Source organism: Cladophialophora bantiana, assembly GCF_000835475.1.
Source record: "Cladophialophora bantiana CBS 173.52 unplaced genomic scaffold supercont1.19, whole genome shotgun sequence".
NCBI classification, from domain to species: Eukaryota; Fungi; Ascomycota; class Eurotiomycetes; order Chaetothyriales; family Herpotrichiellaceae; genus Cladophialophora; species Cladophialophora bantiana.
In genome coordinates, this window is record NW_015971593.1 from 424,502 (window position 1) to 450,982 (window position 26,481).

The following is a 26,481-nucleotide window of genomic DNA, read 5'->3' on the forward strand; positions in this document are numbered from 1 at the left end:
GGGGAGGGTTTGAGATGCTGTTGGAGAAAAAGGGATTCTCACTGGTCTGGCCCTGCAAGGCCACCTTCTTGCTCAGCGGCATATGGGCCCTCCAGGGATGCATCAAAGTCTTGGAAGTGCTGGCGCGTGGATCTTGCTTTGTAATCCCAGTCTCCCTTATAGACACTGGTGTTGGGTTTGTAGCGTGAGAGAATACCTCACTCGTTACATAGACACGTACAGTCTGGAACGGGACACACACGATGTCTTTCGAACCACATCCGTGCATGTGCGGCGTGACATCCATGAGAGCACTTGAGGCACATCACCGTGAATCGAGACATTGCGCTATCCCACTTCCGTGCAGTCTCAACCATCTTCATTTCGCTTTCAGGCTCTTGACCAGGAGCTGAACCTGATGGCGCAGCCACCAGAATGTCGGGGATCGAGTCCCCTCCTTTGCTGGCTGCCTGGGTAACAGGAACGGTCGTCCTTGTTGAGGAGTCACTCGTTGAGATCTTCGAGTTCATTTGTACTGAATTTCTCGGCCGAGGCGAGCTGGTTCCCTTGGCGGTTAGTCCTGGAATGGTGTCGGGTCCTAGTGTCGTCTGGACACTGCCCGCAACGCTCGCGCTGAGATCAAGACTTGGTTTTCCAGCCTGGTGCTTTGAAGCCTGTTGAGGCCCATACCATGGCAGATACGATTCGTCAGGAATCCCAAGCCAAAGGTCACAAACACCACAACGAGGTAAATGACGTTCGCATTTAGGGCAAACGATTCCAACGGCAGCAGCTTTCTCCTTGGTGAGCGGGTGCCGAGCTGTTTCCACAACTTTGTGGCCTGGTGCATTTTCTCCGTCCACCCCAGCCAAATGTGCGATACCCTGTGCGCAAAATCCACAGACAAGACGTACTTGTTGCTTTGCCGGCGGTATGAGCGGTCTCCCTGTTTCGTCTCTGGCGGCATTTTGGCAAGCAATGTCAAATCGAACTCTATCAAACTTCAGATTCCAACTGTTCATCATGTGGCTATAGGCATCTTTCCAGGCATTGAACTTGCAAAGCACTGTTTTGTCATCCAAATATCGTGGAACAGTCGCGGCCAGTGCTAATACCGCTGTCTGCAGGTCACCGAAGCGCTGAACATAGCTGCTCATAAGGCTAAAGGCAGGCTGCGTTGCCGTTCCAGTCAGAATGACACCTTCAATATCTCCTGCCGTCACAGCATCCTTGGTCGCTTGAGAGATGTAGTTTGTCAATTTCGAGTCGTCAAAGTGTCGCAAAGCGATGCAGATGCGGTATTTAAGAGGAAGAGACTCTTCGGCAACTACATTTGACCAATCTCCAGTTTTGACATATGCCAGGATCGCGCGGGCATAGGGATCAGTCAACTCTTCGCTAAGAGACGAAATCGCGTCAACCCAGTCATCTTGCGCATCCGACTCATCAGGACTCATCGTTCCAGCGTCGTCACTTCGAGCTTTCTTGAATGCCCCTGCAATTGCCATGGCCAACATTTTATGGGACTGATTAGCAGTTTTGCTGCGGAGAGCCTTATAGGCGAGGTTACGATCCATTGCGAACAGAGCTAATGCTGCGGCTTTGGTGTGTTGGTTTTTGGTCACTAGTCGTTTCACAATCAGGTCGAGCTCATCGGATGACCATGCTAAGCCAGCGGAATGGAGGCAGATAAGTCTGTTTGCAGTGTATTCGGTCGTCATTCTGTTGATGCTGGGTATGTTCAAGCGTCGGACTAGGTTCTCAATGATTTTGCCAAGTTTATTAGGGCTCTGACCGAGTTTTCGATGCTTGGGATCGATGTCTTCCATCCAAAGACCGTAAACACCAACGAAAGACAGATCGAAATTATCTTGTGCCATATTGCCGTTCTTGGATATCTTCGCGGCACGTTCCACCCAAGCCCAGAAAGATTGTAGCCAATGCGAATCTGAGACGATCGCTTTGTTCTTGGATGGGTTAAGCAGATAACCTGCTTCACAACGCAGCCGCTGGATAGAGATTAATACCATGAGGTCCGGCAATGGCACGTCCTTTTCGTAAAACCCTAGATCCGCGTACCATGCCTGATCATCTAGACTCGACATTCTTTTTGTGTCGGAAATCGTCCTGTTCTGTCGTGATTGCTTGAAAGTTTGTCTGAGAACGTTTCGGGGCTGAGCTCGGCGGCGGACTTGGTCGATCAGGGTTCCTGGTTCCGTAGCAGCAGTGGGTGATTGTTCGACGAAATTGCTCCCTTTACACAGATATCCAGCCGAAGAGAGAGCTACAGGGCCTGGAGGAGGGCTTGGGGATGTGAGCTTAACTTGACCCTGTCCATCCAGTGTCAACATCTTCGATTGCCTCATCTTTGTCGTGGCTGTCGTGAAGTCGAAGGACACGATTCTCGACTTCTCATCTATTGGTAAAGACGGGTTTGTATGTGGCCTCTCGAGGTCCTGCGCTCGATCGAGAAAGATTTCTTGCGGTGCGCTGGTCTCCCATGAGAGATCATGACCTCCGTCACGTTCAAACCGGTATGTCTCCGAGGAGAAGTCTTTGCCTAAGTTGTAGACTTTTAGATGCCCAGTACTGGAAAGAACGCCCAAACAACCTCGCTCAGCTTTAGAGAACCTCACGCTCCAAATTACACCGGGACTTTCGACCACGCCTTTCAGTTCCAGGGATAGCTCAGGCTGGCGGCTCTCATTGTGTGAGCCTCCGGCGAAACCTAGTTGCGGTGCGTTGACACGACTGATCATTCTCCGATCCCAAACACATATCGACGGATCATTTGTCGGATAGCAAGACGCAAAGTAGTTCTCATCAAGCCAGTCGATGGCCAGGTTATGGACACATCGAGTAGCAAATTGTAATCCATTGCCAATGGATGGCTCCCTCAAATCATACAGCCTGACAAATTGGCCTTTAACTCCCGCAACCAATAGCAAAGGATCGTCCTGAAAGAACTTCAAACTGGTGATGGGTTCTCCGGTCGCCAACTTGTGGAGCGGGTCCGAATAATTCTTCGAAAAGCCCTTTGACCCCGATGCAGGTAGTCGCTGATTGAAATCCCAGATATTCAGACAAAAATCTGTCCTTACTTTGTCGAGACCTGCGGCCAAAAGATTTTGGGAATTGAGAGCCACGGCGTTGCAAAGGCGCTGGCTCCTGACTTGAAAAGATAGAGAGTCTTGTTGCCCCTCTGCTATGTTCAAAAGAGTAGCTTCTCCCCCAGCCTGACCTACAACAACAAGATCTTCATTGACGGGGTGCCAGTCGAATGCGCGGAATGCCGGGACCTTGGTGGAGGCATGAATAGTTTCATATCTGAAATTCTTTTTGGTCTGGCTGGTGATGTTGCACAACCTGAATGACTTCCCGACGACATCGACATACAAAAATCTTTGCGGGTTTCCGGGAAGGGAGTTTTGGGAGAAGCGAATCGCGGTCTCCATCCTGTCGCTGTTGAAGTGGTAGGGCTTCCGCTTGGAATGCCTATTTCTTCATCCCATCCACTGCATGGCAACAATGCCACCATATAAGTGGTCTCACACTTCAGTCAATACAGATCGCACAGCCTTTTAAAAGCAACATAATACGGGTGACTGTACAGAGCAAAATGGATGAAGTCCAACTAACTGTCCGAAAAAGGGTTAGAAGAAAGTCCTTGGCACGCGACGGTCAAGGCGGTGAAAAGCGGCAGAACTTTTGCCGGAGGAATTTCACTTTCAGCCCGAGATATTCGTTGCCGTTTAAATATTCCTTGCTGCTCCCGTAGACGGCACGGTTTTCCCCTTGAGACTAACTCCCAGGTCTTTAGCTGAAATGCTAAATATCCAACATGGCAAAATCCAGAACTCCACGCCCATCCACTGGCCATCGCTACAGACCAACTCGTTCTCAATATGATTCCTATCGCCCACCACAAGATCGAACCAGCGAGGTGAACCATCCCGAGCAAGATTTGGATCGTGACGGTCGCGGGAACGCTTCCAATCGAGATGGAATGGGCCTGCCACCCGTCCGGTCTGCGGTCTCAAAAACAAAGCATGAGCGAGCCACGAACCCGTCGACAAAGATACACTCTCTACGCAGGTTGTTAGCATCGCGAGAGCTGCCTGGGACAGTGCGACAAGAGAAGGAGCGAGAACTAGCTGCGTTGCTCTTCGACCAGAGAAAATCTCAACTCGCACAGGATGCTAGAAAGAATTTACAACGCTACCACTTTGTCCGCTTTATGGAGCGAAAGAAAGCAGAAAGAGTACTCAAGAAATTGCTCAAGGGAAGAGATTCTGAGGAATACCAGGAACCGGGATACAAAAGTAAACTCGAGAAGCTCATACACGTTGCCGAGGTGGATATCAATTACACCAAGTACGCACCGTTGGGAGACAAGTACATCAGCTTGTTCGTTCAGGAGGAAAAGGTCAAAAAGAAGCAGAAGCTAAAACTGGACAAGGGAGAGGTTGGGAACTTTGATGAGGATCAGCAAGAGGAGTTTCGCCATTTCGCCGACCAATTGAGCAATGTCGTTCGCTCTGCGACTGGTGATAAACCGCCAATGTGGTATGAAGTCGAGAAGTTGATGGAAGAAGGAGAGGCAAAGCTGCAAGCTCTACGCGAAGGCAAGTTGACCACCGACAAGCGACTTGAAAAGGAGCTTGCCTCGCTTGGCGGAAAGGAAGAGGCCGGGATGCGCAGTGGGAACGGAATCCAGCTGGAGGAAACGAGACCTTCGTGGCTCGATGACGATGGCATCATCAATCCAGCGGATCTTGACAATGAGCAAGATGAGGAGATGAGCGACGGTGGCTTTTTTGAACGTTGATTTTCGACCGGCTTGGCAGGATCCACGATTTTCATTGACATTACGATGTTACGACTCGAGATACCCATAGACCGGAATCGGTCGAATGCACATCGCTTCATTACAATTTCGAACATTGATGGTCATCCTTCTCGTCGATGTGATGATTTTGGCCGAGGACAGTACCTTGTGAGCCTAGTATGCTTGTGACATGTTCCACAGCGTCAAGATCTGTGACAACGCATCGATGCCTGTATACCCAGATCGAACAATCGATACCAGGTGATGGCGGTGTTGCGAACCGACAAGAATGCTGGTCTTTGAACCAAACTGATAACCATCTACTGACTACTTAGCGAGTCTACCAGAACTACTCTTTGACCGTCTCCTAGACACCTCTACGAAGACTCACCTTCCACGGAGACTGTTACCTATTCACCTCTCACACAGCTATTGAACTTGCCTCACCGATCTCCAAGCCACTAAGCCCGACAAATATCATTCCTCGACTGGCGCACAGGTCTCGCTTTCTGTTTGCTACAGCGGCTGGGTTGTCGTCAGGATACGTTCGCTTACGTCCTTCAAGCTCTACACTGGGCTTGAGCACAACATCTAACCACGACGTAGCTGGCTGAGATTTGGGATTTCACTTCAGCTCGTGCCTCAAGCAGATCAACCAGCAGTCAGACTTCGATGAGGTCCATCCGGGAGGGCCATGTCACCCACCCGATATGAAATACCATCTGCCAATACCATCTGAACCAGATTTCCAACGCCTTGAGAACGCCTCAACAACGCCCGCGGCTTTTTAGCGGCTTGCTTTAATTACAAAGGACAGCAAAAGGGAAAGATGTCAAAGCCCAAGGAGAGACTCTCCCCAATCAGAAAGGTGAAAGCTGCGTTCGCCAAATCGCCCAAATCTCCCACAACGGACAGAATCGGTTTTGCGGACAAATGCACCATCACCGAGCTAAACTCGTGGATGGAAGACGTATACTTTAATGATCCGAAGTCGCGAGAGAGCCTGAGCACCAATCCAGGAGATAACGCGAAGCATTTGTCGGAGCGGCAGAGATGCACGACAGATAATTGGAAGGCGGAGATTGAACGGCGAATCATCGCGAAGTCCAAAATGGTAGACCACGCCTATGGCGATCAAAACCCGTTTCGGAATCAAGCTTATGGGCATGGCGACGGACAGAAATGAGCAAAAGCAGATAAAAAGAAACAGGGAAGGCAAGAAAGGTATACCGTAACGCGGCGAGCATGCCATCTTCCTAAGCCTTCACGATCGATATCACGGCCCTCTTTCTCTAGCCGAGGGAGAGGAAGGGAGGGAGGAAGGAAACAAGGCACGAGCAAAAGCGTACAACCGGCCTTCCGCACCCCTGGGGTCATAAATCAGCCTCTTTGCCCCTTCTTCTTTGCTCGATATCAGAGCCTTTGGCAGTCAGGATTTTATCGACAAGTGCAAGTGCGAGTGCAAAGAGCGAAGAGCGAAGAACTCGGAGAAAGAAGCATGTCGAAAGCCTTCGCTGTGCAGGCCGTCTCTTTCCCTCGTGGCTGGTGTGGCCTCCAACTCTGTGGATGAATCGGTCAAGCGGCTGGCCAGCTGGCTCGCCAGCCTAGCCAGGAAAAGCTCGCTTTGGAACTTTTCGCAAAGGCAAAGAAGAAGAAAGGACAAGCACAGTCAATCCTCCGAATCTGCTGGAATGATTGACCGATAGACAAGACAGATTCTTCGCCGAGCTACCTAACTGGCGAGCTAGGTCCTCCTGATTAGCCAGCCGCCTCCATTTCCACAATAAGCTTTGATTGTTGGTCGCTGATCGCTGAACGTTGACCATTGATCGTCATGCATCTTTCCATTGCGTCCCATTTCGAAATGTCGTCCCATACTTACAGAGTCGACGTGTCCTCCCTTGGGAACAAGCCTGCCACGTGATTACAGCGATGCTACACTACCGGATTAATCGCCCCACAAAACCCTATTCGCTAAATACGGTCGGTCTTAGCGAGGCCATTTTAAGTTGAGGTTTGACTAGCCTCATTCAGCAATCAGCACCCATAAGTAGCACCCTATGCAGCACATTGAGGCTACCAGGGATGCCCAGGGCCCCATCTGGCTTCCCAGCTATCAGCTACACTTGCCTCTCAGCTAGACATCTGTTTTCAAGGCACTTCGCACTAAGAGAAGGTAAATCCACGCCCAGCTCACCCTTCTTTTTGAAGACGCAATGTGGAGGCACAGTCACGTAGCCCCCTGTCCGTCCGGCTTTCGACGGTGTCGGTGTCAGTGGCCACGTTGGTTGAACGCGTCTCGATCACATCTTCCACCAATTTATGTGCTGCGCCCTGCATTGCAGTAGTCCAACCGGCGGGCAGCACGTTGCACCAGCTAGAACCACGAGATGTGCGCAAGGCCTCTTCGAGACTACCCCGCCTGTATCCCTTTTTCTTTCCCTCTCAAATGCGCAGGCACGGCTCACACATGAGTGCCGGGGCAAGCCTCGAAGTAGCCTGAGCATGTCGTAGGTTCATGGAAGGTTTCCTCGCACTAACCATCGAGGCGAGTTCTTCATCATATCGCTACTTATGCACCAGGAGCAGTCCGGAACCAGAGCCTTTCCCAAAGCTCGACTCGAGTCTCCTCCCAAGGGGTAATGGTACCCTTTGACCGAGGCAAGAAAGCGCAGCCGGATCGGCATATTTGATATTGCCTCAGTAAGTGCTGTACTTGTCCTTATTGGTCCATTGGCACGATATTTAAAGAGGTCGAAACGACGTACGCAGCTCCCGAAAACGCACGAGGACTTTGTTAAAAGTTTCACGTGATTGTTAAGCAAATTGCCTTGGTATATCGTGTGCTACGTGTTGCTGAATAGGTCATCAACTAAAAAAGGTCAAAAATAAGGCACTGTAGATTGTAATATCTATTCTAAAATGTAAGGAGAATGCCACTAGTATTCCGAACCACTTCAACATGGCCATATCCTTAATGGAAGGCCGACCTGTGAAAGACACTACGGGACCCGGTTCGAAGGTAGCATGGCCGAAATGGATATGAAACAGTTTGTCCAGAACCTGGAGCTTCCTGTGCAAACTTAAGTGTTCCAAGAAGCGAAGAGGCTAGAGGATATGAAGGAGGTGGCCGTACAGTTGGCTTACGGAGACCGCCTAGAGCATGGTTGGACCATGGCCTTGTTGGACATTTCCTTCGGTACGGAGATGGAAATTGTGGCCAAGCCTTATCAGAAGTGTCTCGAGTGGAATGAAGCCGTTCAAATGCTCAGCGAAGCTTTATCCGGCGAGTTCGAAGTAGCGAACCATATTCGCTATGACAGTAAGAAGCGATCTCCCTACGAAGAATAGCTGATAGCGCCAGACGGATCTGTTTGAGGAGATCGGAAGGCTAGCCTCTGAGGCATCGAACTCGTCTCTCCCACGGATTGGAACGTCGAATTCAGGTTATTCGACGAGTATCACCGAGTGTGGACTTGCCTCGAAAGATATTTTGAGGTTTTCGACTCTGAGTCATGCAGAACGGACGTCCATGTCTCCATATACCCCAGCTGGAAGTCTGCTGGCGTTACTTTGAAGCAGATCGCCAAAGTTGTCGCGTATTTCGAGCGTTGTGTGGACTCTTATATGCCAGCTCATCGGATGGGGAATCCACACTGCCAGCGCAATCGCTACAATGCCGTACTGGAAACATATGAATGCGAACGATTTTCCAAGAAATCGACAAACAAGACGTCATGACGGCACTGGCTGACCTGATTGTTCAGACGGCCATAGCTCGCACAGTCGAAGTTTTCGGTGGAATTTCACACGCCTGGGGAAGTCCGGGATTTCGTTCATACAGGGTGTGAACGATTGGGGGGATCAGTCGCCTGAAGTACACCCAGGACATGCAGGCGGTATTCGGACTTTTGTTGCGTATGGTCTTTCGTGGCTACGAGCGTCATGGGTTTCCCGATTCCAGTTGCCCGATGTGGCTTTTCGTTGACAAAGAACAGCTCCCCGAGGGACGTTCGAAGGACCATGAATCGCCGGAAGCAAGGCCTTCCCAGCCCGAGCAGCCACTCACGAATCAACAGAGAGGTGATCTGAACGCTGAGACAGAGACTTGGAGTTTCTCCAGAATCACAATATCTTGAACTCGGAGGAGGAGGAAGAAGAAGAAGAAGAAGAAGAAGAAGAGGAGGAGGAGGAGGAGGAGGAGGAGGAGGGACTGTCACGGAATACATAACAACAGGACTTTGGGGGGACCGGAGAACCTTTTGCTTTTGATTTTATACCATTCCTGACTATGGACGAGCTGATAATCAATTAGAACGATTGATTCAGAGAATGTCCAAGGCCCGGTTTCATTGGTAGGACGCCGCGGTCGCCGACGAGATAGACAGTCGCTAGGAACACCAAAGACATCGCTCGGTGTTATCTCTCTCTTTTCTTTCCCTTCCCCCGTAGAGATTGATTGACAAGGCTGACTGAGGCGTCGACAACATGATTTATTGGATGCCGGGAAATATCTTTGAGACAGATCACGCGTAAAGAGACGATAGTTAGAACACGGATAGACTAAAGATGGCACTCAAACTTGAGATGGATGGGAGTACTAGGTATCAAGTTTAAGTTGAAGACCTACTAATATATCCCCCTCTATCTCCCCCCAACGGCTTGAACAACAGGATCCGGCATCCATTTCATATTTGGTATTTCGTGGTGAAGACAGTCCTTGGGATAGAGATAGGGTCAGTCAAGTCAAATTGGAGAGTCCCCCATTCCGAAGGCCCAACAAGCACCTTAAGTTACTTTGGTGAATTGAAAGAGTAACACTACTCGCAGAGAACTCTGGTAACTCTCCATGACTATCTGCAGCGCCTCACTTTCGAAATCTTACGAGACCCACCCAGCAGTGCCTCCCAAGCGGCGCTACTCATCTTGGATCCTCTGCAGCAATCCCAGCACCGTATTCTGCGGAAGGGCACCAGGATATCCGCCGGCATACCAACATGAACAACATCGCTCTCGGAGACCTCGTCGATACTCCAAAATTCAAACCATTCTTCTCGCGCCAACACGATTGGCCTATTGCATGCGTTGCATCGGCGCGTGGGATTCTGTCCAAGTAGCTTCAGATTGTTCAAGACAGATTCAGGAGTGTTTGATGGCATATAGGCCCCGAGATCTATGTCGCCTAAAGGGTCAAATTTGGAGAGCTGACGGAGAGCTAATTCGGTGAGTGTTGGGACCTGAGGATTCTCCGTCGGCCAATACGTCTTTTTCATAGTGTGGGCGCTATTCTTCTTGCGAAGAAGTATCTTCCCTAATATCCTCGTCCAGGAGAAGGATTCCTCAAGACCCATCCCATCAGGCTGCATCCAAGGATTTGGGTGTAATCGAAGCTCTCTCAAGCGACCTTCAGTGATCAGGTCCAGGATCTCGGTGGGAAGCTCTGACAATTGATTTCCAGCAATATTCAAAGACACGAGATTGACCAATTCCCCTATTGCAGCCGGGATGGATGTGAGATTATTGTTGCGGAGAGACAATTCTCGGAGGTTCCGAAGCTCGAAGATAGGACTTGGCATTCTCGTGAAGCAATTGTTGCCCAAGAAAAGGCGCAAATGGGGTTCAAGGTTGGTCCCAATATGCAGCATCCCTGGAGTTATCTCGTCTTGTTTGCTAAGTGTTTGGAGGGACGTGATTTCAGCGGGTAGGCTCGACAGAGACATGGATCTAACCTTGTCAGCACGATTCGTGTTTGGTCTTCGAACTGGGTCACATACGTCAAGTCCACATCCTCCTTTCCTCGCTCGAGACACTGCCTAATAACCGCACATACCTCCTCATGCTCTCTGGGAACCCGAGCCGTAATTACGGAAGCTAAGTTCGCTCTCAGCTTGCTTCCATCGCCCCTATCTGGCCAGGAAGTGGCGGGTTGCACCTGTTGATTCTCGTCCGTAGCCTTTTGGTAGTTGTCCCAGGCCTTTTGCTGATTGTCCATAACCCTTTGCTGATCCCTCAAAAACTCGTCTTCCATCGTGATTGAATCACTCGAGGGCGGATCCTCACTCTCACTGCCCATAAACACCCCGGAGTCGAGATTTCTCTTAAATTGGCGCTTTTCCCTATGACTCCCCTTGTCTGTAGCGTCGGCCGGGTGCCGATCCCACCAAGACCCCTTATAGGTACGTTTATTCCTCTTGCCCGAGACATAGTTCTCGGCCCCAGGCGCAGTCTCGTCGCTGGAGAAAAGAGCGGGATCGCTAGAGGCGGCGGGCTCGTCGTCGTGGTCAGAACGAGTCCTCTTCCGCGCGAGAACCGGGGTTAGCGGAGGCGGTGCTCGAGTTGGAGCCGTGGCTCGAGTGAACTGCGAGAGAGGAGGAAGATCAGGTTCGTCCATCGTGAAATATGACGTTTCTGGAGCTCTCTTTAACTCGCCAGGCAATGGTCGATCGTCGGGAAAATTCAGTCAGCGATGGAGGAGTAGATGAAAATAACAAAACACAAAAAAACAGCCAACAACGCCGTCGAGTCCGCAAAAGACAAACAGAGATCAAAAAAATGCTCGCTGGTACGTTAGGCACGTGGGTGGGAAAATGACACGCGTGGAGTTGAGGAAGCGTGGCAGGGCAGCACGCGTCCTGTCGGCGAGTTTGGAAAGAAGTCACAAGTCTTGGACCTCCATTGACATCACCATCGCCACGTGACCTCATTCCACCATCTTCGCTTCCCCAGCAAGAGCTAAACGCCAAACGCCAAAGATGCTGTCCACCTCCAACAACACACACCTATCACTCACTCACCAAGAAAGACGTTAACAATGTCAATGAATGACAGACTGTATAACAAGTGCAAAGCAATGCCTCGATGTGCACTTGGTACGTAATACTAGCACCTCTCCCCACCCCGGTGGTTGGTGGCTTGGCCTCATTCACGAGCGTTTCTGCAAAATCATGGTATACATCTGACAACGTCCACAGTATTACCCGGTAGACAGAACCTGGTCCTGAATAGCAGAAGGTCTCGTGCCCACGTCGCTGTTCGCAGCAAGTCGTCTACAGGGTGGATACGTCCCCGCCACCAGGCGCGGGTAGACCTGGTGTTCGTAAAATCAAAGGCACGAGGCAATGAGACGTTCTGCGTTTCATAACGTTTCTTAATCCAAATTACAAGGCTGCACTACCTAACTATCTGTACAGATGGAGTCGTGGAGGAAAAATGCTTCCCAGATGATTCACCACCATTTCGTAAAATGAGACCGAGACTCTCTTGCATGCTCTCCGGGTGTGGGACTGGCTGTTCATATCCGTCATCATCGTAGATTCTCAGTGTTGTATCCCCTCAACCCCCTCCCAAGAACCATCCCCCCTCCCCCCCGGTCTCCATCCACTTGGTCGGGGAAAAGGCAAGAACCGCCGTTTCCCAACACTCATGCTTGAAACCAAAGTCCTGTACAGTGGCTGGCGGTCCGACTCATCTGCGCCCCGGGCGTGGATAGCGTGTTCTCCCAATTTGCAACTTTGACACGTTGGTAATTCGTGAAAGTACCGGCTGCGGCACATTCAGGATCCCGACAGTCAGTCCTCCGTAACGTGCCTCAAACTCTCACAGAGATCAAAGTGTTGTAATCCAGACAAGTATAAATGAGCATGCTGGTGCTCGTGACGTGAACATTGACTCAGTCAAAAAACATGAGGAAAGAAAAGAAACAATATCGACTGGATACTGCGCCGTGCTGGGCATGTCGATGGATGTCTGAGGGCTAGGGCTATAATGAGCCCAAGAAAACGGCAGCGGCGCCCGCCAGGGCGGCCATTGCGAAGTTGATTTCCTGTGCGCTCGCCGCGCCAGTTGCAGATGCGATAGGCGGCGAGATAGCAAGGGTAGAAGTAGCCGGGGCGGTCAATGTCGGCTTGTTGACTGTGGTTGCGCCCGTAGGGGTAGTGGAGGTGGCATTCCAGCCGGTGGGGTGGGCAAAATAGCCGCTGGAATTGCTTGTAGTTGTTGCGTTGGCATATGTGAGATACTTGGTGACGGTAAGGGTGGTCGAGTAGGAGGATGTGACTGTGATGGTCGTCTCCCCCGACCAGTCCCCGGGAGGTAGATCAGCAAGAGCTGCTGGTGCAAGCAACAGCGCAACCGCTGCGATGGCTGAGCTGATGCGCATCTTGATTCGAGTGTCTTGCAACGATCCTATCGCATCGACCGGTGTGCGTAGAGCCGGAATTTGGTTCTGAGGAGCACCTGGGGCCGCTGTCCGATCGCGGCTTCGAAATCTCGAATGCTGTGTCTCAAAGAGTGTTTGGCGTCGCGCAAGGCGAGCTGAGCGAGCGCTGCTCGAATGAAGGTGAATGAGTTAGGGCAGGAACTGAGAGGGAGCTCAGCAACTCGGACGACAGCAATATGCTATCCTGGGATTCCGGTATGGGGGAAGGAGAGGCTCAACAGATAGAGAGGAGTAGGGAAGCACGAGAGTATATGTGGCGGCCAAAAGCGTACCGGGTATCTGATGGGCTGGTTTGGCTGGGCAAGGGCATGGGTGGAGCACTGGCCTGGCAGCGGTAGCATCGTCCTGCATCGTCACAGAGGCGGGCAGATTGCGTGCAGGCATGGCGCTGGTGTCGACAAGTGACAGCACCAACGATCCCAGTGGTTGTCTGGCTGATTTGAGTTGGGATGAGGGTTCGTTGATCGTGGAGAAGCGGTGGATAGAGGTGTCAACGAAGTCTCCATCGAGGGCGAGTGGACCCATACTACCTTCTGGGTAGCTAAGTGGTTAAGCCTGGCTAGTTGCGGGCCTGGTGCAGGCCTGTCCTCCACTGCCAGCAAATGCCAGCAAATGTCAGCCATGCCAAATTTCCCGAGGGGCCCGCTAAGGGCACCTACTGTGCAGAGCGGGCCCCTCTGTCGACCTCGAGCGCCCCCATCGCCTGCACCGGCGTCAGATTAGCTCATCTTAAGCGGCCCATTGGCCTCGAAGGCGCCAGGAACGCGCCAAACTCATTGGAAACTTCATCTGCAAGAAACCCCCCGCTGGTGCCGTCGCCCATGATTTGAAACAACGACTTCAAAATCCACCCTGCGCTCTGTTGCCCATTCGTCCAAGTGTCCTCTGCCCGCAGCCCCTGACATCGACGTTATCGGGGGTACGAGGTGTTCTCTCGGATCGGCCCTGCACCGTCGAGGTACAGTATTTTACTACTTCACGCGACCTGAGTGATTTCTTTGGCCAAGTCGGCCTTGACCTCATTCGTAGCCGCCGGCGTGAGTTGTCCAATTTAACCTGGAGTCGGCCAGAGGGCTTTGTCTGTGTTTGACCTACCGTTGGTGTTGCCAGTCGCCGTCTTCACACGCTGCTGTCAGGGCCTCTCGCCGCCGCGGATTGCACGACCTCATCTCCAACCCTTCGGACAACGACGGATGATAACTTGCGGTTGGTCCCCGGTGAGCGCAGTTTGAGATTTGCGGTCTGCATGAGGCCGAGGCTTTGGTCGAGACTGCTGCTGTGCACCGTCCTGACCGAAACCAGGCCGATTTTGTTTCTCCAAGCAGAAGCAAGCTGCCAACTTCGCTTGTGGTAGAATTCCAAGATAGAGGAAGCCCTAAATGCATACTTGGCACATAGACTACCTAAGTACCGAGAAAGGACCTAGGTAGATGAAGACTTCTGGGAGAAGGGTGGAGTTTGATGGATGCTACTGTCCTCGCTTTGAACACTGAGGTATGAGTTCTGTGCAATACCTAAGCCCCAGTCTCGCTGGTGCAAGAGCGACCTGATCGGCTTTCCGACCTTGCCATTCTCGACAACGCGGAGAAAACTTGGCCTGTTGCGACTTGTCCGTTATCCACGGCAAGTGTCCGTTCAATGTTGTTTGTCTCCAGCGGAATGTTGAACAAGGAATATAATTCAGAACAGACCTCAGAAACATGGCGAACCCGGTAAAACAACCTTCAAATCGGGATCACCTTCTGGTTACTCCATACAAGCAGGCGAGATGTAGTTCTCAGTTGCAATGAGATTCGAACGAGATCTGCACAGCAATATGGTACCTGATTCATCTGCTCTGCGGTCGATCTCCTTCGAAAACCGTCTTTCCGCAATCTCAACTGGAACGGTAACATGGCTAGCGAATGGTTAGCTATGCTGCAAGCTTCATCGAGTCGTGCAAAGCTGGTGCAAAAGATGGTGTAGTAACTTCTCGCTTGTGTATCTCAGCGACGCACTATTGACCAAAAGCGAGATGCACCTCTTCTCGCGGTTCCTTTCTAGGGAAGAAGTGGAGGCCCATCACTCTCGATAACGGATTCTCAGTCAAGACCACAAAGGCGACTTCTTTGCTTTTGTGCAAAGTACAGGGTGATACAACTCCTCAATACGGAGAACAAAAGTGCCGAGCTTCTCCTTTCCACTTGCGTACAACTCAAAACTCACCTTCCTAGGGTTTGAAGACAATTCAAATTCTGCTCATACGTCTTCCCCTTTGACAGTCTGAGGTCAAAAAGGGTAAAATCCCCTTTTTGCGATTCATCCCACACTACTGCACCTCATGAGCCCAAAAAAATCTCCGAAGAGCCCATCGTGCTAAGTTGAAGGAGGCTTAGTCAAGTTCGAAGCGAGAAAGGGGTCTGGCGTCAGCTTGTGTCCACTCTGTGACAACTCGGACTCAAGCCCCCAAAGCCAAAAAGTTCCACCCATGATATGGGAGTGGAAAAAAGGTACTGGGTAGAGCAAACCTTGGGAATCTGTGGTGGCTGGGAGACTGTTTTCTGGGGAAAGCAACGGTGATGGCTCCCTTTTTCCCTTTCACCAGTCCCGCTTGTCCCCTATTCTGCAGGATCTCGATGGGATAAAGATTGATTACACCCGTCGAGCACTTCCGTGGTGGATGGCAACTTTGATGAAAAAAAAAGGCGGGCTGGTCGATTTGTGTCCATTCGGAACAAAGGTTTGCTGACGCCAAGTTCGCGCAGAATAAGAAGGGAAAGTCGAGCGGCACAGGTCACGGGGTCCCAATCACATGAAAGTACAAGTGGTCACCAGTCCTTCGTCTGTCCAGGATACTAGATGCCAAGGAAATCAGAATTGGGATCAGCACACGGGTACAGTCAGCCTCGTCAGAAGTGTGTACCTCGTAGTAGTATTGACATTACATGAAATCTATATATTGGTATCAGTATTATTAGTTAGGTCAAGTACTAAGTACCCCAATGGCGAGATGCTTATACATGGTATCTTGGGTATCGTCGCGACGTGATAATCAGACATTTCCCCCTCTCCTCTCTGCACACGACTCCATGAATTAGTGATATTATTTCATTTCGTGAAATCTCTCCTTAGTCATCGTAAACGAGTGACCTGTCGCATTGTGGAAATTTGTGTAGTTTCGTCGGAAACCAAGGTTGGGTATCGTGATTTTGAGGTCGGGCAAGCAAAGAGTAAGTGTAGAGACCTCAGGCTTGACAGAGAAAGGGGGACTGGGGAATCCCTTTTCGGCATTCAGGCAAGGAAAAAAGATATCCGTCGAATTTATCGAAAATTGGGGCTAAGTCCAGAGCACAGGGCGGATATGATCCCATTGACCTAATGCTGAGAGACGGCCAGCCGCTTACACAGCGCTGGTGGCGGTGGTGTCGGCAGGGGCAGGGGCAGTGACACCCTCGCCAGCGGCAGCAGCCTCAGCAGACTTCTCGGTCTGAGGGGCAGTGCCCGGGGCGGCGTTGACGTCGCGGATGTGGATGCCCAGACGCTCCATCTCGACGTTGCGCATGCCCCAGATGAGGACGGCAGCGGTGAGGGCTGTTTGAAAGAATCATCAGCGACCGCATTAAAGAGGGCATTCAAAATGGCAACTCACGCTTAATCAGGATATCCAGGACACCATAAGCGACGGCCTCAGAGTCGGGGGCAATGACGTTACCACCCTCGGAGACACCCCAGATGACGGGGTAGACGATCCAGAGTGAGACGACCCAGGCAGAGCAGACAGTGTAGACACGGAGAATATCTTGACCGAGGGTGCGGGCATAAGCACGTCCCTCATAGATGAGGGCGAAGCAGACGAACAGGAGTGCAACGGTTCCGAAGGTGAAGAAACCTGTGGTACCCAGAATTAGCAACTCGGCACCAGAATACGGCGAGTCACGTTTTGCAGGACGTACCCCACTTGTATTCGCTATGAACAAGGGCGCCAACGAGAGCCATAATGACCCAGACCTCGCCCATGAGTAGGGTGTAGAGAAGAGTCGAAGTGGGGAGACCGCAGGACAACAGCAAGAGAGTAAGCAAGAGCGGAATGGTGATGAAGTAGTCGATGTAGCGGACGTAGAAGATCTGGCGCATGTCGCCGTGAACTTCGGGGTCGCTGCGAACCCATTCAACCAAGATGGCGGTCCAGCCCAAGTTGGAACCCATGCAGAAGTACGAAATAGCAGGGATCAAAGTGAGGCCCGCGGCGATGTAGTAGAGCAGACGCTGCGATCGCTGCTTGAAGAAGGACAGGGCCATCAAGGCGAGGGTGGACACGGTCATCACCGCACAGACAGTCCAGTACCAATCGCTGCCGGCGGCAGTGATGTGGTTGTTGGTAGTCACCGTGTTGGTGAAACCATTGTGTCGGAAGACGTCGTTGCCCATCTTGAGAGGAGTGGTTGGTGTGAAGGTGGGTTGTCGCGGGTGTCGTTGAAAAGTGATGGGACTGGATTTACAAAAGGACTGTTGGCCTCCTAGGTCACGATTGTGCTGATCGAAGTCAGATTGGATGTTCTGCTCCAGAGCGAAAGGGGGGGGTTTAATAGATGAGCGTCTCGTGCACTTAGGATACGGACTCTCGCGGATAGCAGCAACGTGACGTCGATTCGCTTCGATCAGTCAACAGAAAACAGCAATGTGCATTGAAGTCAAGCATTGCCGGAGGATTCCTGGAGCAGTTCCCCATGTCTTCACGCTGCCGTATCAGCCGGGCGTCGAGGGAATCTTCTGGCAGAATGTAAGCTGCCCTGCAAGATTTTCTCATCCGGGGAGGGTCATCTGCCCATTGAGCTGCAAGGCTCTGGCTTGACTCCAGTAGGCTCTTTGTTTTCATGTCCCAAACAGGTGACCGACCCCAAGCCACTCACGCATTAGCTCAACTTACTGTTGGCGTCGGAAATATCGCATCGCAAGATAACTGGTCGCAGCGTTCACACTTGGTTAGCCCAAACGCCTGGGCAGCAATCGTGGTGGTCTGAGATTTGTTGAGGCTCCCGTGATGGTCACTCGATGGTTTGAGCAAACCATTTCGCGCTCGGATGTCGTCGGCTTCGGCTCTGTAACAGCAAATGCAGGCTGATGGCTAGCGCAGACCGCCTTACCCTGGATGAGAGTTGGACGGGGTTGGCTGGGCTCTTTCAGGATGTCGGACTTCCATTCCTGTAGCGAACCGGAGAAAATTGCGAGGACAGCTGGGTTTAGGCTTACCCGGCATTGGTGGGCGATCGTAAGATGTCAGCGAAAAGTGTCCAGGGAGAAGCCCAGCATACCAGTCATCTTGCAGAGGTTTAGTCAGAGGCATTTTCAGTCGGAAATGCTGGGAGCTTGCAAGGCTCTACCGCAAAAAGGTTTAGAAACACGAGGCCGTGACGGCATGTGATTCGGCGGAGGTTCCCGGGGATTCCTTGATGATCGACGCTCGTCACAAGATGAGGTCATGTTTCAAGTTAGTCATTACTAAATCATTCCTCTATTGAGTACCCAGGATTCGCAATGGTGCCGAGGTCCAGCTCGGCAGACTTACCCTCTCCAGTTAGCGGCACATGCCATCTTGCTGCTTTGTTCCCCGTGGCTGAACCGTGAACCCAGCTCTGCGCAACTACAGACGCCACAATTGGACGTTGCTATGGGTGGGGAGGACGCAAGAAACCAAGAGTTGATATTGAAGAGTCAATGCACATTCTTCTAAGAAATGACAAACAGTATCGAGGGCCCGTCCTATTCTATATCTCGTCATGTGACTGCGATTATAAGCACCAGCAACAACGCAAGCAAGACAGCCATGAGGGTGTGCTCGAGGCCCAGAGGACGCCTTCCCCACTTGTCTAGATCGCTTACCACCCTCTTCCTGTGGTTGCCTGGAGCCCATGGCTTGGGCATACCAAGGTCATCGAGTATTTGCCCAGTCGTAATCTTGCTCCCAGCCAACACAATTGGCACCCCTGTTCCAGGGTGAGTGCTGGCTCCAACGAAATACACGCCTCCGATTGCTGCGTGTTTCGTCCCGGGTCTGAAACTTAATACATTGAAGAACGAGTGGCTCAATCCGAGGATGGCTCCTTTATCAAGATTGAACCTCTTTTTCCATGTACTTGGTGTGTTGACGATTTCGTGGGCCACGTGGGATGCAAGATCGACCCCGGTCCGGAGGCGAACCGTTTCGAACACTGCATGGCGAGCTTTCGCCACCATAGCCTCCCAATCTTGAGCGCTGTGCGGGTTCAGACCTCGATCAGCCTCTCCTTGCAATAGGTGACCGCACGGGACGAGCACCACCACGCTGTCTCGATCCTCGGGAGCTGCTGTTGGATCTATACGTGAGGGTACGTTGACGTAGAAAGACGGATCTTTCGGTATCTGTTGTCGCTTGAAGATGTCGTCAAAGCTGTCTTGGTACTCGTCTGCAAGGAAGACGTTGTGCGTGTGGAGCTCAGGCACCACCTTGTCCAAAGACCCTGACAGGCTTAGTTTAGAGCGGGCAAGGATTCAATAACTGCAGACTTACAGTAGAACGAGATACTGGAGCAAGAAGCCGGTTTCTTCGACAATGATATTGCTTGATCAGAAGGCGGTAGCAGCTCGTTGTAGGCGTAGACCAGATCAGCATTGACCAGGACAATGTCGGCGTTCACGACTTCCCCAGAGGCCAGGGTGACGCCCGTAGCCCGCTGGGAATATGCGTCGACATTCACCCGAGCGACGGGCGTCAGCAATCTGTACTCAACCCCGAGACGGTGGCCAACTCTAACCAAGGCATCTAAGACTTTGTGAAACCCGCCTTTTGGATACCTGCGTGCTAGTTAGTGACCAAGTCGAAGAAATAGTTCTGTGGTTAGAGACTGACCATATACCTTCGGCCAGTTCGGTATACTGAAGGAGGCTGTAGGTGCCGGGAGCTTCAAAGGGGCTCATGCCCATGTACATACTCCCGAAAGTGAAGGCCCTCCTCAGTCGCTCTGTCAAGAAGTATCGCGCTGCCCGGTTCCATATACTTTCGAATGGGTGGAGGGCCAGAAGGTACGGCAAGAAGCTCGGACGAGCCATTGCCCATATCGTGGAGAAGTTCTTCCTCAGCACATGAACGACACTAGCCTCGTAGTGGACGTGGGCCTCCTTCATCCAAGCGAGATATCTCTCGAATCCATCTTTCCCTTCCCAACGCTCGATTGTCTTCTTCATTCTGGCCACATCCGTTGACAGCTCGATGCACTCGCCGTCCCCGAACCAGACGTTGTAGTTGGGCTCGCATTTGAGCAACTCTACTCCTTCGGCCTCGAGGGACGTGTCTAGGTCGGTAAAGATTTCTTCAAACAGATCAGGCAGCAGGAGGAGAGAAGGGCCTTGATCGAAGCGGTGGCCGCCATCGTAGATCAAGCTGCAGCGTCCGCCTGTATGGTCGTTCTTCTCGAGTACAGTGACTCGGAAACCAGCTTTGGCGAGCCTGGCAGCGCTGGCAATGCCACCAGCGCCAGCACCTGGAGACTCGGTGTCAGCACGGATGACGAGCAGAACAACCGTCATGCAATCTCACCCACAATGACAGCGCTTTTTGGCTTGGTCATCTCCCAGATTTTATCCTCAATGTTGAGAGAAACACCGAGCCCCAGGAGCAGGTAGAAGCCCGGTAGGAAGACATAGTTCATGCGCTGGGCGAGGGGTGCAGTGGCAGAGGCAGAGTCTATGACAACATGACTTTTGCTACCAAGCCATCGGAATGCCACTACTTCTGGGCTCAATGGGTCCAGCCTTCATCTTGGGGTACGACAGCCAACTCGGTCTGTATATTGACCTCGCTCCAACTGGGAGCAGGCTACGAAAATGACCAAAGGTTGATGCAGGGCAGGGAGTTTCAACTTCCAGGGTTTCAGATCTAGATCTGAACTGGATTGCGCAGTCCCCGCACGCTAGCTAGCACCCACCTCGCAACATCGAACTTTGTACCGAGTACCAACATCAGGCATGAACATGACCAGGGCCCGAGTAGACCTTCCTCCATCACACGGCCCCCCTCATTCCCACCATTGTCTTCCATCCAACCCATATCCTCCTGAGCTTGGGTACGCTGGACCGTCCCTTTTTGCCGCTCCCCGCGAAATCTAGAGGTCTGCCTTGGCGCATTCGTTCACGCAGGACCCTGCCGATCTCCATGTAACTCTCGACGGCGACACGGATGCCACCCCGTGCATAGTACGGCAGCACGTCAATCGCGTCTCTGTTCTCGGCATAGATCGCGAATGCGACGTCTAATATCCTTTTCCGATGATGCGGAATTTCCTCGGCTCGAGATTCGGCGGAACGTTGTGTCGATTTGTCAAACCAGTCGCTAGGAATGTAGCATCGACCAACATCGGCGTCTGTCTTGACATCTCGGACAATGTTGACGTACTGCAATGCTCGACCCATTTGCGCGCCGGCATCGAGACACTTTCCTTTTGTTTCTGCGGAGGTTCCTTGGTCGGGATCATGATAATAAATGAGATTCAAGCACAATTCACCGACGGTTCCTGCAACACAGCCTGCATACCGCTCAAGGTCGGCAAAAGTCTTGATCGGCGGATTTTGCCTGGATCCAGCGTTGAAAAATGCTTGATCAATACGGAAGCCATCGAGGAGCGAGTAGAGTGGCCCTGAAGGCAACTTATCCGTCGGCAGCAGTACGAGGATAGACTGGGCTTTCGGCGGGAATGGATCGAGAGCCTGCTGCACCAGCTTCCGATCCCCCTTTGACGAATATGCAATATTGAGGAAATTGGTGAATTGCTGCACCCATTTGACTGCCTCCTCTGCCGAAGGTGCATCGTCGATCAAATCATCAGCCACTCGGCAAAATGCATATAGAAGTATCAAGTCAATCCTCAAACGACCCGCAAAGACACCTGAGGCCAGGTAGAATGATCGGCTTTTCTGAGCAAGGACTGTAAGTGCATTTCGTAAACCCTGGAGACGGGCGGTGTCATAACTCGATGTAGGAAGAAGTAAAGCTTTGAACATCAAGGTCGGAGGCGGGATCCCGGGGACCGTAGTGAAATGGCCGGGGAAGGAGTCGAGAACAGCCACGGCGTTGTCGAAGGCGACTGCGCCCCATACGATAAGGGTGTTTGTCAGAAGGAAGAAGACAGCCTCTTCGAGTTCCAGATGGGGCCAAACTTGAATCCCGAGCTTGGTGCCCGATTCAATGCTCCAGGTACCCCTGCGAAGAGCCAACGTGTCCACGACCCACAGATATAATGTCGGAGCGGCAATAGGCAACCAGGTTGTTGTCCATGGCAATGTAAGAAGGAGTTGGTAAGCAAATGTCCAGAGCATCAACATTACCGGGCATGCCCAGACCAAAATGAGTCGCATGTATCGGCATTTGGTGTCGCCTTCGCGCAGAAGCACTGGAATCACCGAGCCCAGCCAGAAAACGAGTTGGCCTGCTCGCTTCCAAGGCCGTAGTGACTTGCCAACGGGGTCGAGGAGGTCCGTTTCATTATGCAAGTGAATTGCAGTGAGAATTGGCTTGTTGAGAAGGATCTGTAGACATGTGGTCTGCTTCAGGGTTAGAATGTTGGCCTGAAAACAGGCAAGAGGCAAGCGCTTACAATATAAGTCTGAATGCCGAAGAAGAAGACTTCCTCAGCAGGGATGTCAGACAGTGTCGGTCCTAGAATAACATCTTGTGGGTATGCTAGGTTAAGTTAGTATGGAATACCGAGTACCTCGTACCAAGATAGGAATAAATTGACACACTCCAGACCCTGGTTCTGATAAGGTAGGAATCCCTGTCCGGTCAGCATTCCCCATAGGAGATGTCGACTTCACACTCACCAGGGAATTGTGTATGTGACAGCGACAAATTGCAGGAAGCATATCTTGTAGATATCCCGTCGTGATAACAAAGGCCCTAGGATAATGGACAAGGCTATTGCAAGGGGAATTGTGTAGACAACGTGACTGTTGTGGACATTGGACATGTCAGACTTTGCAACAAAAGGGGGCCCCGGAGCGGAGGATTACGTACACCAGCGCATAGTCGTACATCGGGGCAGAGTTCCGGTGGTTGATTGAAAGGGGATTTGCTGCCGGCGAGGGATGATTCCAAAGTTCCTGTCTCAGTAGAGGCTGACGGCAACGGCAGAGGCCATGGTATGGAGATCAGCCGTGAGCTCTCAAGACCAGTGGAGGAACAATTAAAACTTGGACATCAAGTGAACAGATAGGGAAAACCCATGCAGGCATGGCTGAGCGCACTTGCACAGAGACTCTGGTGGAAGCCATGAAATTTTGGGGATATCATGACGCGCACATTCCACGTTCCAAGTTAAGACGAAAGAGAAAGTCGAAAAGCCTCCAAGGTCAAGCCACAGATGCGAGAACCGACCTGGCATGGGACACGAGGCTGACGGGCCAAGGCGCCACAGCATTCAAACTGCCGGCAAAAGCAGCCAGAAAAGAGAGCATCCCGGCTAACTTTCCCTTTCAAGATCTGACCGACTTTCTTCCAGGATAGCACCACTACCCCCCTTTAGCGCCTCGCTAGTAAAAGCTTGATGACGCCATGGCATCCACTGTCACTTGTTTTTCACCTTACGAGGTACTTGTCTGTCGTCAGTCCTTTGCTCTTCCATCTTCGCCGAGCTTCCCCCCTCATTTCCTTCGCTTTCGTACCCATGGATTTCCAGAGATGGCCCGCTTGCTTTGAGATCAAGGCCTCCCCCTCCACTCCAACCTTCATCATGTGGACATCAGATACTAATACCAGTAGACGCTACCTTTCCTCTATCCTCCAGAGAGTCATGGTGTGAGTTTGCAAATGAGTACCGAAGTACTAACATGTGAACACTTGGTACCAATTGATCATCTTGGTCCGTTGCGTGATCCAAATGCATGTTGAGCTTGATCCTTCGGGGCTCTCGGACACCAGGACACCAGCAACACCTCCCGTCTGGACTCTGACGTCGATCTGGCGTGACCTTCAATGCACTCTTTCTGATACAGGTCTACTGTACTGTGCCTGCACTCGTAAATGTTTAGCAGAGACCAACACATCACCGGACGCTCCTTGATTGGGCAATGTCGAAAACTTCCACTGCTGCTCGGATCCCTCATGCCAGCGCCTCGACTACGACCAAGTCGCCTTTCTCTGTGGCCGCAACAGATACCTCCGGAAAGCCCACATCCTATGCATCCTCGATAGGCACCTCGACCGCTCGAAATCGCAAGACAAGTCACCCACATCCGTACCTTAGCGGCAATTTTGCTCCTACGCAGAAGATCCAAAGTCTGACACCATGCACATACGCGGGGAGTATACCAAAAGAGCTGATCGGGGGTGAATATGTTCGAAATGGCGGCAATCCCGTAGCAAATGAAGACTTGGGCCGAGACGCACACTGGTTCGATGGTGATGGCATGCTCAGTGGGGTCGCATTTATGCGAACTGCAGATGGTGTTCAACCAGAGTTCGTCAATCAATACATCTTGACCGACATCTACCTGTCGACGGTGTCCTCAAAACACCTGTGCGCCCCAATCCTCCCCAGTATTGCAACTCTAGTCGATCCTCTGTCCTCGTTGTACAACATCATAGTCATTGTTTTCCGCACAATACTGCTTGTCGTATTATCGCGACTTCCGGGCTCGACCCAAGTCATCAAGAAAATCAGCGTGGCCAACACGGGTGTCTTATTTCATGATGGGCGTGCCCTCGCAACTTGCGAATCTGGTCCTCCAATGAGAATCGCTCTTCCGGGCCTCGAGACTGTTGGTTGGTTTAATGGGAAAAGAGCAGAAGGAGAGATGGGAGGCGAGGAAGGCCCAGGATTTGGTGGAAAGGGGCTACTGCGATTCGTGAAAGAATGGACTACGGCACATCCTCGTGTCGACCCAACGACGGGAGAATTGGTCCTCTTCCACTCAACCTTTGCCCCTCCATATGTACATTATTCGATTATACCTTCAACTTACCCGCCTGCCATCCCCTTTTCGCCGCTCGAACGACCGGCAAGGCTCCTGAACGCCTCGGTCCCGGGCGTTTCATCGGCGAAGATGATGCATGATTTCGGTGTCTCTCTTCACCATACTGTCATCACGGACTTGCCTCTGTCGCTGGACCCCTTGAATTTGACAATGAATAAACCCGTGGTTGCCTATGACCCGACTTCCCTGGCTCGATTTGGCGTCTTTCCTCGATACTTTCCACAGAAGATTTTGTGGTTCAAGACAAGCCCATGCTGCATTTTCCATACGGCTAATACGTGGGATGATCAGGCGGTTGACAAAGCGACTGGGCAGATGAAGACGACTGCTGTCAATATGCTCGCATGTCGACTGACTTCGGCTTCGCTCATTTTCTCCGCTGGCAACGTTCCCTTTCCGCAACCGACATCTAACGAGTCTGATCGTGAAGAAGAACAGTGCCGGCTCTACTATTACCAGTTCTCATTAGCCCAGCCGGAAGAGAATGGCATAACTCACCAGTTCGCATTGAGTGCCGTCCCGTTCGAATTTCCCAACGTCAGGAAAGACAGAACAATGGATAGGGCGAAATATGTCTTTGGTTGTTCCACTTCCAAAGGTACATTTGGTACCGCCCTTGGTCGCGCTGTCAAGATCGACTGCTTGGTCAAGGTAGATGCAGAGACACTAATCAAGCGAGGCAAGAATGATTCTCACGTCCAATCTATCACTGGATGTGTGGATACAAGGTCTGTCAACGAAATTCTCGAGTCTCAACAGGAGGATGACCCCATCTCCATTTTTCGCCTGCCCCCAGGCTGTTACGCCCAAGAGCCACATTTTGTGCCGCGCGAAAACGGCGCCCGCGAAGACGATGGCTGGTTGCTAACCTACGTCTTTGACGAATCACAGCTAGACGCGTCTGGGGAATGTCGCCCTGACGCCAAAAGCGAGTTGTGGGTCATTGACGCCAGAGACATGAAAACGATCGTTGCTCGTGTGCATCTGACGCAGAGGGTGCCTTACGGTCTGCACGGCAATTTCTTCACCGAGAAACAGGTCGAGTCGCAGCGGCCCGTTGGCACAATCCGGGCCATCCAACGGAGGAGCCAGGCCGAGCAGCAAGCGAGCTGGTGGCTAGTCGTCAGGAACAGGCTGGAGATGGCTCTCCGGTGACGCTTATTTTATTTTATTTTATTTTATTTTTGAAAAAGAAAAAAAGGTATGTGAATAGGCGCTGGTGACTGGTTGTTTGTTATATATCCGCTATGGCACCGGGTTGTTCGTATTCCCTCCATGCTATTGAGTATCGAATGTCGATATCCCCTGGGAAGCACACAGCAGTGTCTCCAAACGCTGTACATTAAACTTAGTGCCTGACTGTGGCCTGGTCACAATAAGACTCCCTGATATGGAGATGAGCTGTTCCGCATATAATTAAATGCCCTTCCAGAGTCGTGAGTAATGCGCACGAGACGTGACATTGCTCGAGTAC

The 26,481-nt window shown here is 51.7% G+C and overlaps 10 protein-coding genes across 10 annotated transcripts; 4 read left to right on the top strand and 6 right to left on the bottom strand.

Annotated features, from left to right (window-relative positions):
- Positions 1-197: 197 nt before the first annotated feature.
- Z519_10718 (uncharacterized protein) lies at positions 198-3,434 on the bottom strand (the record flags this gene model as incomplete). Its single annotated transcript, XM_016768434.1, has 1 exon — positions 198-3,434. The coding sequence occupies one exon, from the start codon at positions 3,432-3,434 to the stop codon at positions 198-200; it is 3,237 nt and encodes a 1,078-aa protein (XP_016615341.1).
- A 386-nt stretch (positions 3,435-3,820) lies between these two features.
- Positions 3,821-4,807, top strand: Z519_10719 (uncharacterized protein; the record flags this gene model as incomplete). Its single annotated transcript, XM_016768435.1, has 1 exon — positions 3,821-4,807. One exon carries the CDS (start codon positions 3,821-3,823, stop codon positions 4,805-4,807), a length of 987 nt encoding a protein of 328 aa, XP_016615342.1.
- Positions 4,808-5,636: 829 nt separating this feature from the next.
- Z519_10720 (uncharacterized protein) lies at positions 5,637-5,993 on the top strand (the record flags this gene model as incomplete). Its single annotated transcript, XM_016768436.1, has 1 exon — positions 5,637-5,993. The coding sequence occupies one exon, from the start codon at positions 5,637-5,639 to the stop codon at positions 5,991-5,993; it is 357 nt and encodes a 118-aa protein (XP_016615343.1).
- A 1,988-nt stretch (positions 5,994-7,981) lies between these two features.
- Positions 7,982-8,658, top strand: Z519_10721 (uncharacterized protein; the record flags this gene model as incomplete). Its single annotated transcript, XM_016768437.1, has 2 exons — positions 7,982-8,129; positions 8,525-8,658. 2 exons carry the CDS (start codon positions 7,982-7,984, stop codon positions 8,656-8,658), a joined length of 282 nt encoding a protein of 93 aa, XP_016615344.1.
- A 1,070-nt stretch (positions 8,659-9,728) lies between these two features.
- On the bottom strand, positions 9,729-11,198 carry Z519_10722 (uncharacterized protein; the record flags this gene model as incomplete). Its single annotated transcript, XM_016768438.1, has 3 exons — positions 9,729-9,766; positions 9,801-10,531; positions 10,582-11,198. 3 exons carry the CDS (start codon positions 11,196-11,198, stop codon positions 9,729-9,731), a joined length of 1,386 nt encoding a protein of 461 aa, XP_016615345.1.
- A 1,368-nt stretch (positions 11,199-12,566) lies between these two features.
- Z519_10723 (uncharacterized protein) lies at positions 12,567-12,965 on the bottom strand (the record flags this gene model as incomplete). The annotated part of the gene is made up of 1 exon (XM_016768439.1): positions 12,567-12,965. The coding sequence occupies one exon, from the start codon at positions 12,963-12,965 to the stop codon at positions 12,567-12,569; it is 399 nt and encodes a 132-aa protein (XP_016615346.1).
- A 3,439-nt stretch (positions 12,966-16,404) lies between these two features.
- Positions 16,405-17,432, bottom strand: Z519_10724 (uncharacterized protein; the record flags this gene model as incomplete). The annotated part of the gene is made up of 3 exons (XM_016768440.1): positions 16,405-16,595; positions 16,654-16,893; positions 16,958-17,432. 3 exons carry the CDS (start codon positions 17,430-17,432, stop codon positions 16,405-16,407), a joined length of 906 nt encoding a protein of 301 aa, XP_016615347.1.
- A 1,347-nt stretch (positions 17,433-18,779) lies between these two features.
- On the bottom strand, positions 18,780-20,689 carry Z519_10725 (uncharacterized protein; the record flags this gene model as incomplete). The annotated part of the gene is made up of 4 exons (XM_016768441.1): positions 18,780-19,501; positions 19,552-19,835; positions 19,891-20,521; positions 20,578-20,689. The coding sequence occupies 4 exons, from the start codon at positions 20,687-20,689 to the stop codon at positions 18,780-18,782; spliced, it is 1,749 nt and encodes a 582-aa protein (XP_016615348.1).
- A 352-nt stretch (positions 20,690-21,041) lies between these two features.
- On the bottom strand, positions 21,042-23,002 carry Z519_10726 (uncharacterized protein; the record flags this gene model as incomplete). The annotated part of the gene is made up of 4 exons (XM_016768442.1): positions 21,042-22,577; positions 22,631-22,716; positions 22,779-22,810; positions 22,857-23,002. The coding sequence occupies 4 exons, from the start codon at positions 23,000-23,002 to the stop codon at positions 21,042-21,044; spliced, it is 1,800 nt and encodes a 599-aa protein (XP_016615349.1).
- Positions 23,003-24,101: 1,099 nt separating this feature from the next.
- Positions 24,102-26,162, top strand: Z519_10727 (uncharacterized protein; the record flags this gene model as incomplete). The annotated part of the gene is made up of 1 exon (XM_016768443.1): positions 24,102-26,162. The coding sequence occupies one exon, from the start codon at positions 24,102-24,104 to the stop codon at positions 26,160-26,162; it is 2,061 nt and encodes a 686-aa protein (XP_016615350.1).
- Positions 26,163-26,481: the final 319 nt, after the last annotated feature.